Source organism: Capricornis sumatraensis, chromosome 10 (genome assembly GCF_032405125.1).
Source record: "Capricornis sumatraensis isolate serow.1 chromosome 10, serow.2, whole genome shotgun sequence".
Lineage (NCBI taxonomy): Eukaryota > Metazoa > Chordata > Mammalia > Artiodactyla > Bovidae > Capricornis > Capricornis sumatraensis.
Genome location: NC_091078.1, coordinates 92,911,602 through 92,925,252, shown reverse-complemented (window position 1 = coordinate 92,925,252; position 13,651 = coordinate 92,911,602). Strand labels below are relative to the sequence as shown.

The 13,651-nt window shown below is 45.7% G+C and overlaps 1 protein-coding gene across 3 annotated transcripts in view; it reads left to right on the top strand.

Moving 5' to 3' along the window:
• The window catches only part of CACNA1D (calcium voltage-gated channel subunit alpha1 D), a 348,007-nt gene that overhangs the window by 191,212 nt on the left and 143,144 nt on the right, over nucleotides 1-13,651 (top strand). For all 3 annotated transcript variants that reach the window (XM_068982168.1, XM_068982170.1, XM_068982169.1), the window contains exons 5-7: nucleotides 2,011-2,153; nucleotides 7,068-7,220; nucleotides 7,790-7,986. In XM_068982168.1, the coding sequence (XP_068838269.1) occupies nucleotides 2,011-2,153; nucleotides 7,068-7,220; nucleotides 7,790-7,986 (493 nt within the window). The remainder of the gene's footprint in view (nucleotides 1-2,010; nucleotides 2,154-7,067; nucleotides 7,221-7,789; nucleotides 7,987-13,651) is intronic.

The following is a 13,651-nucleotide window of genomic DNA, read 5'->3' as shown; positions in this document are numbered from 1 at the left end:
CCTCTGGCCAGCAGTCAGCTTTCCCTGTCTGACTCAGGTTCCTCGGGGGTGGGGGGAGGGAGGGAGGCGGCATTGTTCACCTGTTTTCAAGGACGTCACTGAAGAACAGGGGAGAAAAGGGCCATGATGTGTACATTGCAAAACACTGATACTTAAAAGCAATCTTAAGTCACCACCTGCATAAATTATTTTCCTAACCCTTTGGGATGAAAATTCCTGCGGCTGCTGCATTTCAGAAGAGTTTGAGGTTTTCTTTCTTAGTTTGGCTTTGTTTTTGTGACACTGTGAACTTGTTTGGGAGGGCAGACTTTTAACTTCAGCCTTGACTGGGGGAGGGGAGCGGTTTACAGTAATGACAAAACTGTGCTAATGAGAGAGAGAGAGAGAGAGACCTATCATAAATGTGATACGTTTCCCAGTCATAAGCAGAAAGAGCCTGCCTTTTGTAGCTTTGAAAACGTAAAGACCTGACATACTCCTGCTCCGCTTCCCTGCCTCCTCCCCCCCTAGGTTCACTGCTAATTGTGGTACTGTTATTAAAACAAATGACCCTTCTTTAAACACCCCAGAATGCTATGGCTCTGCCCCATCAGGGCTGTAATCAGACCACCCTGTATTTTATGGACTTAGTGTCTTGGCTATCCTGAGGCATGCCAGTGGGGGCAGCGTTTCTACTTTAGCTGCTAATTAAACTTTGGAAACCTTTTCTTTGTTGCTGGGCCAATCATTTCCACAATCTGATTGGCCTGAGTCGATTCTGTTTGAAAGGGGCAAATTTCTATTTATTCTGAAAAACAAGCAACAATTCCAAAGAACAAATGTTTATTTGAAAAAAAAAATGTTTATTTGAAAGAGCAAAAGAAACTGTCAAGTGAGTGGATTGCCTGAAAATAGCTTTATTCGAAAAACCTTCTGAGAATAGGAAAAAATTTGTGGTGGCTGCCAGATACAATATTATTCACATTTCAAAAGAGAAAATGACGGTATTAGTACCTTGTCTTAGGTTTCTGCGTTTGGCTTTTGCTTAGCTCCTTGGCATCTGTGATTTACAGCATGCCCTGAACATCCCTGTGAGGATGGAGGTGGGGCTGTGTGTGTCTCAGTGACTGTATTGGAAGTGGTATAACATACTGAATAAGATTTGGGAGTCTGGAGTTATTCACTCATTGATTTATTCATCATATATTTCTTGAGTGCCTTCTGTGGTCAGGAACTGTTTTAGGCACTGGGCTGAAACAGACTAAATGAACAGAGAGACGACAGTTCCCTGCCATTGTGGTAAAGAACCTGCCTCCCAGTGGAAGAAACACGAGAGACTTGGGTTGGATCCCTGGGTCAGGAAGATCCCCTGCAAAAACAAATGGCAACCCACTCCAGTATTCTTGCCTGGAGAATCCCATGGACAGAGAAGCCTGGTGGGCTGCAGTCCATGGGGTCGCAGAGTCGAACATGACTGAAGTGACTTCCACTTAACACATGGAGCCTACATTCAGTGAGGCCAACAAACCTGGATTCATATGTTAGTTTTGCCATTAGTTGTGTGGCCCTGGGCACGTTACTTGTTCTCACCAAGTTTGCTTCCTCACATGTAATTTAGTGTCCATGATCTCCATTGCATAACATTTTTGAGGATTAACAAGATAATTGATGTAAAGTGCTTAGCACATGCTGAGCACTCATGAATGGGAGCTGCTATGATGATTGTCGTCACTACTGTTGTTTGGGCAATTCCATTGTCATCATTGAAAGAGGGGATTCACGAGGGATCCAGGGGGCTATCTTGCTAGGATGCTCCATTGGCAGGAAAACAGGTGATATCAGTCCCATCTCTGGTCCTTTTAGATGTAGGATCCTAGCCAGGGGTCACAGCCCAGTTCTTGCTCTGCCTTGCTTTCCCTTAAGCATCAGCCTTACAGACTTAGCTTTTGTTCAAAAATAGCTACTCTCACCATCCTGTTTTGCTTCCCTGGGTGACAGACTCTAACATTTCTTCCTCTCTTCTTCTTTCAGATTGTTTAGTGTAATTTTGGAACAATTAACCAAAGAAACAGAAGGCGGTAACCACTCCAGTGGCAAATCAGGAGGCTTTGACGTCAAAGCCCTCCGCGCCTTTCGAGTGTTACGACCACTTCGACTAGTATCAGGAGTGCCCAGTAAGCACGTTTTGTTTCCTAAAGCCAGGATTTTGCGGAAACGGTTTTCTTCTGGGTGGGTCTCGGGATTATGAAGCAGGGTGTGATAAGGTGAGTTGCTGTTCTCCAGCCAGGGTCTCTGCAGGCAACACCGTGGAGGCCTTCACTGTTTACAGAGTACTCTTGCTTATGTTGTCACTTTGGGTCCCTGTGAAAGCCCCAGTGGGAGTAGAGTAGGGGCAGTAGTGATCATTGTCTTCCTGATTTTGTGAAAGAGAGAGTATTCTCTTGGGCAGAGGCCAAGTGAATGGTGGTAGGAGACCATGAGTTCAGGCCTCCTGGCTGCAGTCTGGTCTTCAGCCTCTGACACCATCACCACCATCACTTCCTCCCACTTTCAGGCCTGCCCCTCTGAACATGGTGGGTTATATAGACAGGGGTGTCAGAGGGCTCAACTGACTGCCTTTTCTCAAAGTGAGCCGCAAGGGCCTGGAATCCTAAAACTTCCACTTAATTATCCCGCAGAGAGGCTGTGCCCATCCCAGTGTGGGGAGGAAGCGGATGCTTCTGGGTCCTCCCTGTGTGTAGGGGACAGTACCACCTGCCGGAAGATGGTTGTAAGGTCTGAATACAGTAATGCAGGGGGAGCCTCAGCACAAGGTCTGGAGCTGGAGGGGGTGCTCAGTGTGAGAGATGCGGTGTCACCCGCTAGTCTGTGGTACCTGTGTGTGCCAGGCCCTCGTTTGCTTCTTGCTCCAGATCTCCAGGCCAGATCCAGTGCCACCTGAGTATAGAAAAGATGCCCCGTCCATGCCCCAGCCAGGAATTTGCATAAGGAGCAAGGCATGTGCTTCCCTGGGCTCTGCCCATGAGAGGACATCCCTCTTGGGGACTTCTGAGGGCAGACACTTTAGTGCCTCTCCAAGGACTGTGGCTTCGAGGTGACTGCCTGCTTCCAGCTGCAGGATGGCTATGGGATTGTAGGGTGTGCCTTTTTTTCACAGATCATAAAACCTTCAAAAGAGCACAGATCATGTTTTTGCTTCTTCAGAAGTTCTTCATAAAATTGTATTAAACCCGTTGGCACTCAGAATGCACCAAAAATTCTCTGGAAAAAACAAAACAAAACAAAACTTCCAAATTTAACATTTTAAAATGTAGGAAGTGGTGTTTTGTGTGTACTTGTTTTTCAAGATGGTTCATTTATTTTCCATTGAAAAAAATCAGCGCAAGTCAAAGCCACAGTACCGTCTGGAAGCAATTGAGAAAAATAGACATACCTTGAAAATGACTGGCCCTGTTGCGTGTGCCATGATTAAATGAAAAGTTCAGTGAGCAAACATGAGGTTTCAGATTCAGTTGTTACAGCTTAATCTAATTTCAGAGTAACCACGGCAACTTTCTAACCCCCAAGAGCAAATGACAGGCCAGCCTGCCTGCGGTATTTGTGTTGTGAGCAGACGCGCGGGTGCTGTGGCTCTGTGGCTCTGAGTCATACGTGAGGACTTCTCAGCCTGTGTTCATTAACTGCCCTGTGGGGAGCATCCAGGTCTCTCTGCAGACCCCGCTGGGCTTTGGGGAGATGGATTGGGGGCTCTGGGTCATGCTCTTTCCTGTGCTGGTTGGCAGCTGTGGACTAGTGATTTCTTAAGTACCTGCAATTATTAAAAATGCCTGGGAAGGTGTGACTGTTTACACGTACCTCGGAGATGTCTGATCCCTCTGAAGACAACTCAGACTGTCCTGCAAGACTGATCTTGTGTGCGTATGTGGACATAAGTTCCTTCATTGGAAGGTAAATGTGTGTTTCAAATAGAGTCCTTCAGATGTGTGTGGAGCTCTTCACCACCTACTCTCAGGTAATAGGTACCTATGAGAATCCTCAAGCATTATATAGGAAAGAACCCTTAAGATCGTCTGGTCCAAGAGCACTGTCTTCTAGGGGAGGAAGCTTGCAGAAACCTTGAGCAGGTTCTCACGGCTAGTGGGTGGCCAGATGGGACCAGACCCTTGGCCTCCTAGTTCCTGGCTCAGCGTTCTTTCTGCTCCATTTCACGGCTTCCTTGGTTAGAGCTCTGTGAAATCTGCTGGACACGTTGGTCGTGTACAAAAGAGCCTAATACCATGAAAGTGTATGCATGCACTTGAAGATATAATGTCATTATTTCATAAATGTGGCCCATCTGAAATATTACAGTTACAGTAAACATTTATGAAACATAGGGCTCACTGCCATTCAGTTGAGAAGAGCTAACTGCTGGATGATGATTTTGGATGGCCTTGCATGTCCTAAAATAAAAACCAAATGAAAAAACAAACAAACCCCATCTTGTCCAAGTAGATTAGAGCATATGTTTGTTTTTCTCTTCACCTATTCCTTATGGAAGATGAAAACATTACAAGTCATCCTATTGATCATTGTTTTCTTCAGAAGACATCATTTGAACATTTAAATATCCGAAGGCAGTATGTAGGACTGTGTCTTAATGAAAGTCTGGAAAGAAGTTCTTTGTGAGTCTAAAAAACCTCTTATCATTCTTCCCTCCCCATCTTGTCCCCCACCTCTTCCCGTGTACTTCATATCAAGGTGAACTTTTACTGTTACTGCTGATAAGTATTTTTCTCTTTGCTTGGTGTGTTCTGATTTCCAATGTATTTCACTCTAGCATCTCAGCCTCTTCTTTCTTTCTTTGGATATGTATTGGGAAGGTACTGTGAGAAGATACTAGGAAAGGGCACTTTGGAGGAGAGAGAGAGCAGGGAGAGGAAGGGAAAGAAAAAGAAAAGGGGGAGAAAGATGGATTGGGGGCTCTGGGTCATGCTCTTTCCTGTGCTGGTTGGCAGCTGTGGACTAGTGATTGCTTGCTGCTAAGTCACCTCAGTCGTGTCCGACTCTGTGTGACCCCATGGACGGCAGCCCACCAGGCTCCACCGTCCCCGTGATTCTCCAGGCAAGAACACTGGAGTGGGTTGCCATTTCCTTCTCCAGTGTGTGAAAGTGAAAAGTCAAAGTGAAGTCACTCAGTCGTGTCCGACTCTTAGCGACCCCATGGACTGCAGCCTTCCAGGCTCCTCCGTCCATGGGATTTTCCAGGCAAGAGGACTGGAGTGGGGGGCCATTGCCTTCTCCGCTAGTGACTCCTTAAGTACCTGCAATTGTTAAAAATGCCTGGGGAGGTGTGACTGTTTACGGTGGAGAAGCTGAGGTGGGTCTCAGTGGTGGCCACGTGTCTCACTATGCAGGGCGCGTGCATGGTGTCAGGGGGCCTGTGTCTAGCTGGCTGTGGTTTCCTGCTGACCGCCCTCCCTCCAGCTCCTGCTTCCTTCCACCTGGTCCTGAGTATTGCCCCACTGTCCCTCTTGGCCTGGTCTTTTCTCTTCCTGTACCATGGCTCTCAGTGTTGCTCCAGGTGTGGGTAGCTCCAAGGTTTGCACATCTCTCCCTCGTCCCTAAGGTCTGAGGTTCAGCTGCAGGGCACAGGCTCCTTCCTGTTTAGTGACCAGACTCACCAGGTGTTCAGTCCTCACCCTCCCCTTCCTCTAACACTCTTTCACCTCCCCCACTCCAGGGGCGCCTTCTCTTGCTCAGGCCCCAGGGTTACCCTCATGACCCTGCCGACCTGGGCACCTTCCTCTAATTCAGACTCACTTGCTGAGTTCTGATCTCTTCTAGATCCTCACCCTGGCCTCCCTGGAGAGCCCAGCACCCTCCAGCTACTTCTCTGCCTGTTTTGCCTTTTGCAGCCCCACTTGTCTTTATAAGGGGCTTCCCTGGTGGCTCAAATGGTAAAGAATCTGCCTGCAATGCAGGAGACCCAGGTTCCATCCCTGGGCTGGGAAAATTCCCCTGGAGAAGAAAATGGCAATCCACTGTAGCACTCTTGCCTGGAGAATTCCATGGACAGAGGAGCCTGGCAGGCTACAGTCCACGGGATAGCAAAGAGTTGGACACGACTGAGCAACTTTCACTTTTTCTCTTTCTGAAAAGGCTGCCTTTTGAGTTTTCTTGGCTCTTTCCCATGCATACATGTTATGAAACTTTTGTTTGATTTTCTCTTATTTAGAATAAATAAAGAGGCTGTCTTTTGACAGCCTCTAATGTCTGGCCTCTAAAGCCTCTAAAATCCCCTCAAGTGGACTAAAGTCTGGCCCTGTAATCCGAATCCAGAACCCAGAGGTACCTAGTAGATTGCAGCTGCAATCTGCTTGCCTTTACTGCTACCCTTTTCCACCGCATGACCGCCAACCAAGACTTGCCATCCCCGGCCCACACAACACTCGCTCTCTTCTGTGCTTTGGGTACTTTCTTCCCCTGCTTGGAAGCAGCCTCTCTCCCATGCCTGCGACCCACCTCTCTATGGAAATGCATCCTGCTTGGCCTTCAGGCCCTCCAGAGAGGGAGGCTCCTGCCCAGCCCTCTTTCTCCCTGCTGCACTCTGAAGTGATGTCTTTCATCCTTCCTTTAATTTTCACTGTGTGATGTTACTCATCTAGCATCTGTGTGCTACCTTAGAGTAATTCATATGTAATGCTTACGTCTCTCACTGGAACCTCACCTCTGGGAGGAAGCACATTGTGTAATACATCTTCATAGTCACCAAAACACTCCGCCTTATGTTTGCCATGTGGCAGATGTTCAAGGAATTTTGTTGAGTGGATGAACAAATGCAGGAATGAGTGACTTTCATATCCAGCCGTTCCCTCTCTAGGCCTCAGTTTTCCCATCTTTCTAGTTAAGGGAGTTAGATTAGATGATCTTTGAGAGGATCTTTTTAACTTATCTCACACCCAGGTTTCATGTTAATTCAAAGCTCTGAGATACCTCCTTGAGTTTTATTACCATGTGCCCCATACAGAACAGGCATCATTAGGAAGTATATAAATGCATCCCTGAAATATCTTGCTGGCTCACAAACTTGTTTTTGTCTTTCCTAGGTTTACAAGTTGTCCTGAACTCCATTATAAAAGCCATGGTTCCCCTCCTTCACATAGCCCTTTTGGTATTATTTGTAATCATAATCTATGCTATTATAGGATTGGAGCTTTTTATTGGAAAAATGCACAAAACATGTTTTTTTGCTGACTCAGGTGAGTAATGAAAATGGTTGCTAACCAGACTATTTAAAAATTTGGCTTTCCCCAAAACAACTTTTCTGGTTTGGGAAAAATCTAAAACAAAATGAGAGGCAGGGGGAAATGGAAAGCCAAATCCATTGGTTAATCTAAGCCGTTCTGAGTGTGAATTATATTTAGAATTAATGAGAATTTAGTCTCTTTTTCTATCTTGATTTCCTATGTAATGTGTTCTGGCAAACAAGATGGGGGGGAGCCCCTTGAAACTGGACTATGAGGTGAATCAACAGTGTTTCTCTGGGGCTTCCCTGGTCGTCCAGCGGCTAGGACTCCGCACTCCCAATGCAGGGGTCCCAGATTCGATCCCTGGTCAGGGAACTAGACCTCATGTGCCGCACTAAGACTTGGCACAGCCAGATAAGTAAAATGTAATTAAAAAAAAAAATACTGTCAGTCTGTATAGGCTGAGGAGGGTGCTGTGAGAGTGAGGACAGAGGAGGGCGGGTAGATTCTCGGCTCCCGCGGCACGGGTTCCTGCGAGTCGTTCCTGCCCTGGATGGTGAAGCCTGCGCCTCTGTTTGCAGATGTGGTGGCTGAAGAGGACCCGGCACCGTGTGCGTTCTCAGGGAATGGACGCCAGTGCACCGCCAATGGCACGGAGTGTAGGAGTGGCTGGGTCGGCCCCAATGGTGGCATCACCAACTTCGACAACTTTGCCTTTGCCATGCTCACTGTGTTTCAGTGCATCACCATGGAGGGCTGGACAGATGTGCTCTACTGGGTAAGCAGCTTGCGGAGGGGGTTGACGGAGCATGCTTTCCTCGGATAAAAGTGTTTCATTAGCTGGAGCCACTGGGGAGCTGGCTGGAAAGACCCCCTGGAAGTGAGTTCTTTGGGAAGGGAAGCAGACTGTCTTTTCACTCAGCAAGACCCATTACATCTCCCCGTCAGGGCCTTGCTTTCAGCTGTAGAAAGCTGCTACAGGACGTGGACTTCCTCGCATCCCCAGTGTCTCCTGGGGACTTACCACTGAGCATAGCCAGTAGTCCCCTTTGTTGGAGGAACTCCAGCATACCAGGGCTGTCCTGATTAGACACTTGAAGAGCCCAGGGTCATTCCCTAGAGTAAGAGGCCCCCAGACTTCCATAAACTAAAACTAATCTTTTACACCTAGAGGCAGGTTTCTCTACCAGGTCCTAAATGGAAGGTAGAAAACATCAATTAACTGGATTCTTTTCAGGCTTTCCATAGCTTAGCACAGCCTTAAAGCCCAAATGGGTTTTTCCCCTATTATGGTGCTTCCCTTTTGCATCTTCAGTATTAGTACAAACCAGCCCAGCATAAGCCCTTAGCTCTCTCTTCCTTTTTCTTTGGCGCTAGAGAACTTTGGCAGAGGAGGTAAAGATGGCACATCAGCCTTCCAGGGCTGGTGGACCTGTTTGTGAAAACAGATGACCACCCTCTGTGTGGCTCTGGGCTAGCTTCTCTTGTTCCCAACAGAGCCGGTAGGGTTTGCTACAGATGAGAGCAGTTGTATTTTAACAGAGTTGAGCTTATTTGTTTACTTCTGTGTTTGATAGAATTTGAAAACACTCACAGAAGTTTAGAAATTATTTTTTCATGGCACAGAGTTGTTGGGAAAAACAGCTGCCTTGTAGATTTTGAGCATAAACCCAGGTCCAAATGGGATTAATCAGGATTCCAATAATGATTTGTTAAAAGGTAATGAGTAATAACATACTTCTTAAATGGTCAGTCTCCAGTTAGACAGTCTGCACGTTGAGAAATATTTTCTGATAGAATCTAAATTTTAGACACTTTATAAGATTTCCCATTACTCTATAACTTCAGAGAACATAATGGTTGTAAATAGGTTTTTGCTTCCCTTCACAAGTGAATTCCTTGCTTGCAGGGTTGTAGAAATGTCTGTATGTTCAGTGTTAGGCAAAGAAAATGCATCCTTATTTTCATCCAGAGTGTCAGTCTCCTTTGGTAATAAGGGTTTTAAAATGTCACCAGCATGTCTTATCTTATTTCTTCCCCTTCCCCTCCTTTTTCTAATTGTCATAGGAGAGAGAGAGTGAGAGTATGTGTGTATGGATGCAATCTGTTATTTATATCCATAACACAATGCCTTTTGTAAAATTTTCTGTGAAGAGAAAGAGGAAGATTATATAGGGTGAGCCAAGCCCATGGCCATGCATGAGGACCCTCTAATTAGGTAAAGAGCTCATTTTCAGTATTATGTTTTAAGTTGCCACTCCTGGTTAGATTAGTGGAGGGCTCAATCTCGTCTCCCTTTGAAGTTTCTGATAGATAGAAAAAGCATCATTCAAATAGCCCAAATTCTGGTCCTTCCCCCTAAAACAGTACAGAAAACGTTTTGATTTAAAACAGATGAAAAAATCGGTGACTCCTCAGCTCTATTCTCCCTATTTTCATGGTGTATTGACATTGCTGATCCGACATGCCCTAATGGACAGTTGCAGACTTTGTTTCCGCACACTGATTCTCTCATTACAATCTTCCCATTGCCAAGTTAGTGGCAACTCTGGGAGTGTGTGATTAAAGGAGAGAAGACTCCACACGCCTAGAAACAAAAGTTTCTACTTGCTTTCCTGAGAACCTCAAAGTATCACCTTAGAGGATGATATAATTATTACCTCTGTTTTTCATATGACAGTCACAGGGCTAATAATTTGACAGCATAATAATTATATTCTCTATGAATTACATGGTGTCTTTATTCCGATGGAGGAACTCCAATAACTTATCAACCTTATGCCAGTATATATCCCTTTATAGCAGGTCTGGGAAACAGTGGAGTATAGACCCCCTAGACATCCTCAAGGTCCTGCTGCAAGTGGTTGTGGTATTTGATTTACAACAAGGGTCTACAGACCTTTTTTTTTTTTTCATAAGGGACCAGACAGTAAATATATGTGGCTGGGCAGACCATAATGTCTATGTCATAACTGCTCAGCTCTGCCCATGTCACTTGGAAGCAGCTGCAGACAACATGTACACCTGTGGCTTCATTCCAGTATTTATTTATGGACACTGACATGTGAATTTTGTATAACATTCCTGTGTCATGAGATAGTGCAGATTTTTTTTTTCCCACCATTTAAAAATGTAAAAGCCATTTTTAGCTCATGGGCTGTCCAAAAGCAGGTGGTAGGCTGGTTTGGCCCACAGGTCATAATGTCATGACCCCTGGTCTAGACCAGAACCCCCCTCTCTTTCCTCGGCATTTCTCCATTCTCGGAGGTTTGTGAGCCCTTCTGGAACACTAGGGGGCAGCTCAGGGATGTCTTCCAGAGTGCTCACTGAGATCTTATTCTCAAACATATCAGGTTGCTTCTAATTACTTACTGATTACATTTATTAACTCTGCATAGACATAGGCAGGAGCCAGGCCCCAGCCTTCTTCCTATTTTATGGGCTGCAGTCGGTGGGATCCACAGCTGTGCACAGAACAGCGCCTCCCTGCCCAGTACAGCGCCCGGCCCAAAGCTGGTGCTCAGCAGACACCAGCTACCATTACTCTTCAAGTTTGCCGTCCCATTGCCTCAGGGTAGATGGGCCTTTTTTAAATTCCTGATTTTTACCACAGCCAGAGTGTAAAGGGAAAATCTTGAGAGAGAACTGAGATTCGATTTTAAATATTGACTGCAAGCAAATTTTTCAGTCATTTAGGGGTTTGTATATAGTGGACAGAGTCATTGCTCGGGATGAGTTTGAGTCTGGTTGAGTTTATGTTCAGTCAGTGTTCCCAGGTTCATGGATGCCTCAGTCCCCAGGAGTGCCTGGCAAGCGGCGGCAGGGTCTTGGGAAGGTAGGCCCAGGATGCAGAAAGACACGTGTAGAACAGGATGCTTGGATATGTGGGGAATGGGATTGCTAACTGCTGATAGAAAGCCATTTTTTCAGTGCTCTCTTTTTGAAGTGAACTCCATAAGCGTAATTAAGCTGCTATCTGATCTACGCGTTTGTTGTCCAGAGTCAGAAAGGTGTAGTGCAAGGAAAGAGCCTGACGCTGGAGAAGGCTAGGTGCCTGACCTTGGGTAGGCCACCCAAATACTCTGGGCTTTACCTTTGTGTCGTCCACAAGATGTGGAGTAACACGACATGATTCTATTATTTTTTTCTTCAACTCCAAGGAAATGATTTTAAATGTAGGAAATTGATTAAAATATTAGAATCGGTTTCAGGAAAGAATTATCCATATCAGTTATTTGTGGCCTTTTGCCTTAGTGCCAACCTCTTCTCTTAGTGAGCAGCACATCTATGGCAGTGCTGGCTGTCAGACTCAAACAGGAAGCTCCCTTTGTCAAGTTGATAGTCTTCTTCATTCAGGGTACCTGGGAACTCCCTCTCTAGTTAGCTAGCAGCTTGCCTTTCTGGTCCTTTCTCCGATTCTAGGCTCAGGGGAGCCACAACCAATATATCAAGTTTCTAGTAGTTTTTGCAATAGAAAAAACAAAAAGCCTTAGATTAATCAGATGTGCATGGATGTGCATCTCAGCCTTTGAAGTGAGGGGAAAGTGAAACTAGGTTATTATTTCCTGAGTACCAGGGACATGACATGATGACTTTGATATAAATATTTTAAAAATCCAAATTGAAATGACTGAGCTCACGCTGCTTTCTCCCTTGCTGACAAAGGACGTGCAGACAAAATCCCAAGCAGAGTCTCTATTTTTTGTGTGGGTATTTCGGGGACCGGCTTGCCAGTTCTGACGTGTCCCACGTGATTGGTAAAATCTAAGAAATACTAGCCTCTGAAAAGAGAGCAGGGTTGAGAAGGTTTCTTCAGGAGAAAGACTGGCCCTTAGAGCTTAATTTTTATTTCTCATTCCCACGCTCTGGAGATTTAGGGTCTCCTGTGGCCTTTGGTTTTCCCTTGTCCCCCATGGGTTATTCCAGGTGATATTTCTGATTTGAGCAAAAACACTTATTTCTAGGAAATAAGTTTCTTTGGGAAAAAAAAATGTTCCCTCCCAAGTTGGAGCAGACAGCTGTTCCCGGAACCATCCTCTGGAACACGGGGCTGAAGCCCAAAAGAGGATGGGCGGGGCAGATGCTGGGGTGACAGCTAACACACTTTGCTGACGTGTGAGAGGGTAGGGTCCCCTAGTGGGTACCCTGGACATGCACCCCCTTCCTCTCCGTGAGCAAGCATACTCTCCCCGGTCATGGGCAACCCTCTTGCGCCAGCCAAGGGGAAGCAGGCCCAGAGAGGGGTCTGTGGAAGGCCCTGATTCCAGGCTGGGCTCTGGTTACTATGCCAGGCAGCCTGTTTCTTCTGCACATCTAGGTTATTAAACAAGTTTAGTGGTGTAGTTGCTTTGGAAGAATTACCCTCGGCCTTCCTGCTGAAATTAGTTTATCCAACTTAATGAGATCAACAATTGCAGCCACAGCCCTGCCTCATTCATTATTCTAATTGCCGATATAAGATGTGCAGACTGATAGCAGTTCCAGTAAGCACGTCAATTTTCATGTGGCCAAACAGGTGTTTCATAAGGGCTTTAATGCCCTCTCTGTAGACTTCAGCAACAGATGTTAGGTAATTTTTTTTTTTTAATGTTCTCTTTTTCTGTTTGGTTTCTGCTTGAGGCAAACAGTGAAATGCATGAGTTTCATTCTGTAAAGCTAAAAACCTAGTGCCAGATAATGTAAAGAAAGCACATGCTTAACGGCCTGAGGGCTTGACCTCAGAAAGCCAGAACCATGAATCAGCCCAGACCATATACTGTTCTGTTAGCTGGGGATTCCAGCAGAGTCAGGCCTGGGGTCATTCATTCAGTCTTTTCACTGGTGCTTCACACCTTTCTTGGAGAAGGCTTTGCCCAATGTAACACTGACCTGTGCTATTAGAAAGTTGCATCCAGCCGTGAACCCTGAAGCACCTGTTTGCTCCAGCACAAAAGTTGCTCATGAGCTGACCTCCCCGGGAAGGTGTGTTCAGGGGGCCATGTCTGACTGAGCTGCTTCACTTGGCACAGAAGTAGGGACACCAGGTTCCTCTGAAAGAACTCACAGCTGGAGCCGCCTGTCTCAGGGAAGGTTATGTAGGTTCAAGCTAGATTTGAGAGATGAGGGCTTTTAAAATTTCTCCTTACTGGCAAGCAGTTGGGTCCTTCCTGTGGGTGCAGTTGAGAAAAAAAGTCTCATTCCCCAAAGCAACCCTGAATATGTCAGCTAGTTGACTTCTGAATACTTTCCTTCTTTGCATTAATTTAGCTGTGCTTGCACTGACTGATAGCAGATAATCCAGATTTAAAGTGGGTTAGGTTTCCTGGGATAGATTGGCTTCCAGTATACCCGAAATCCAATAACTGGAAAGTTATTATTTTAGAGTTTTTTTAAAAAAGAATTTATAGAGTCAAATGCTACAAATTTGTCTCTATAGCTAAGACTTTTCCACCATCACAAATTTT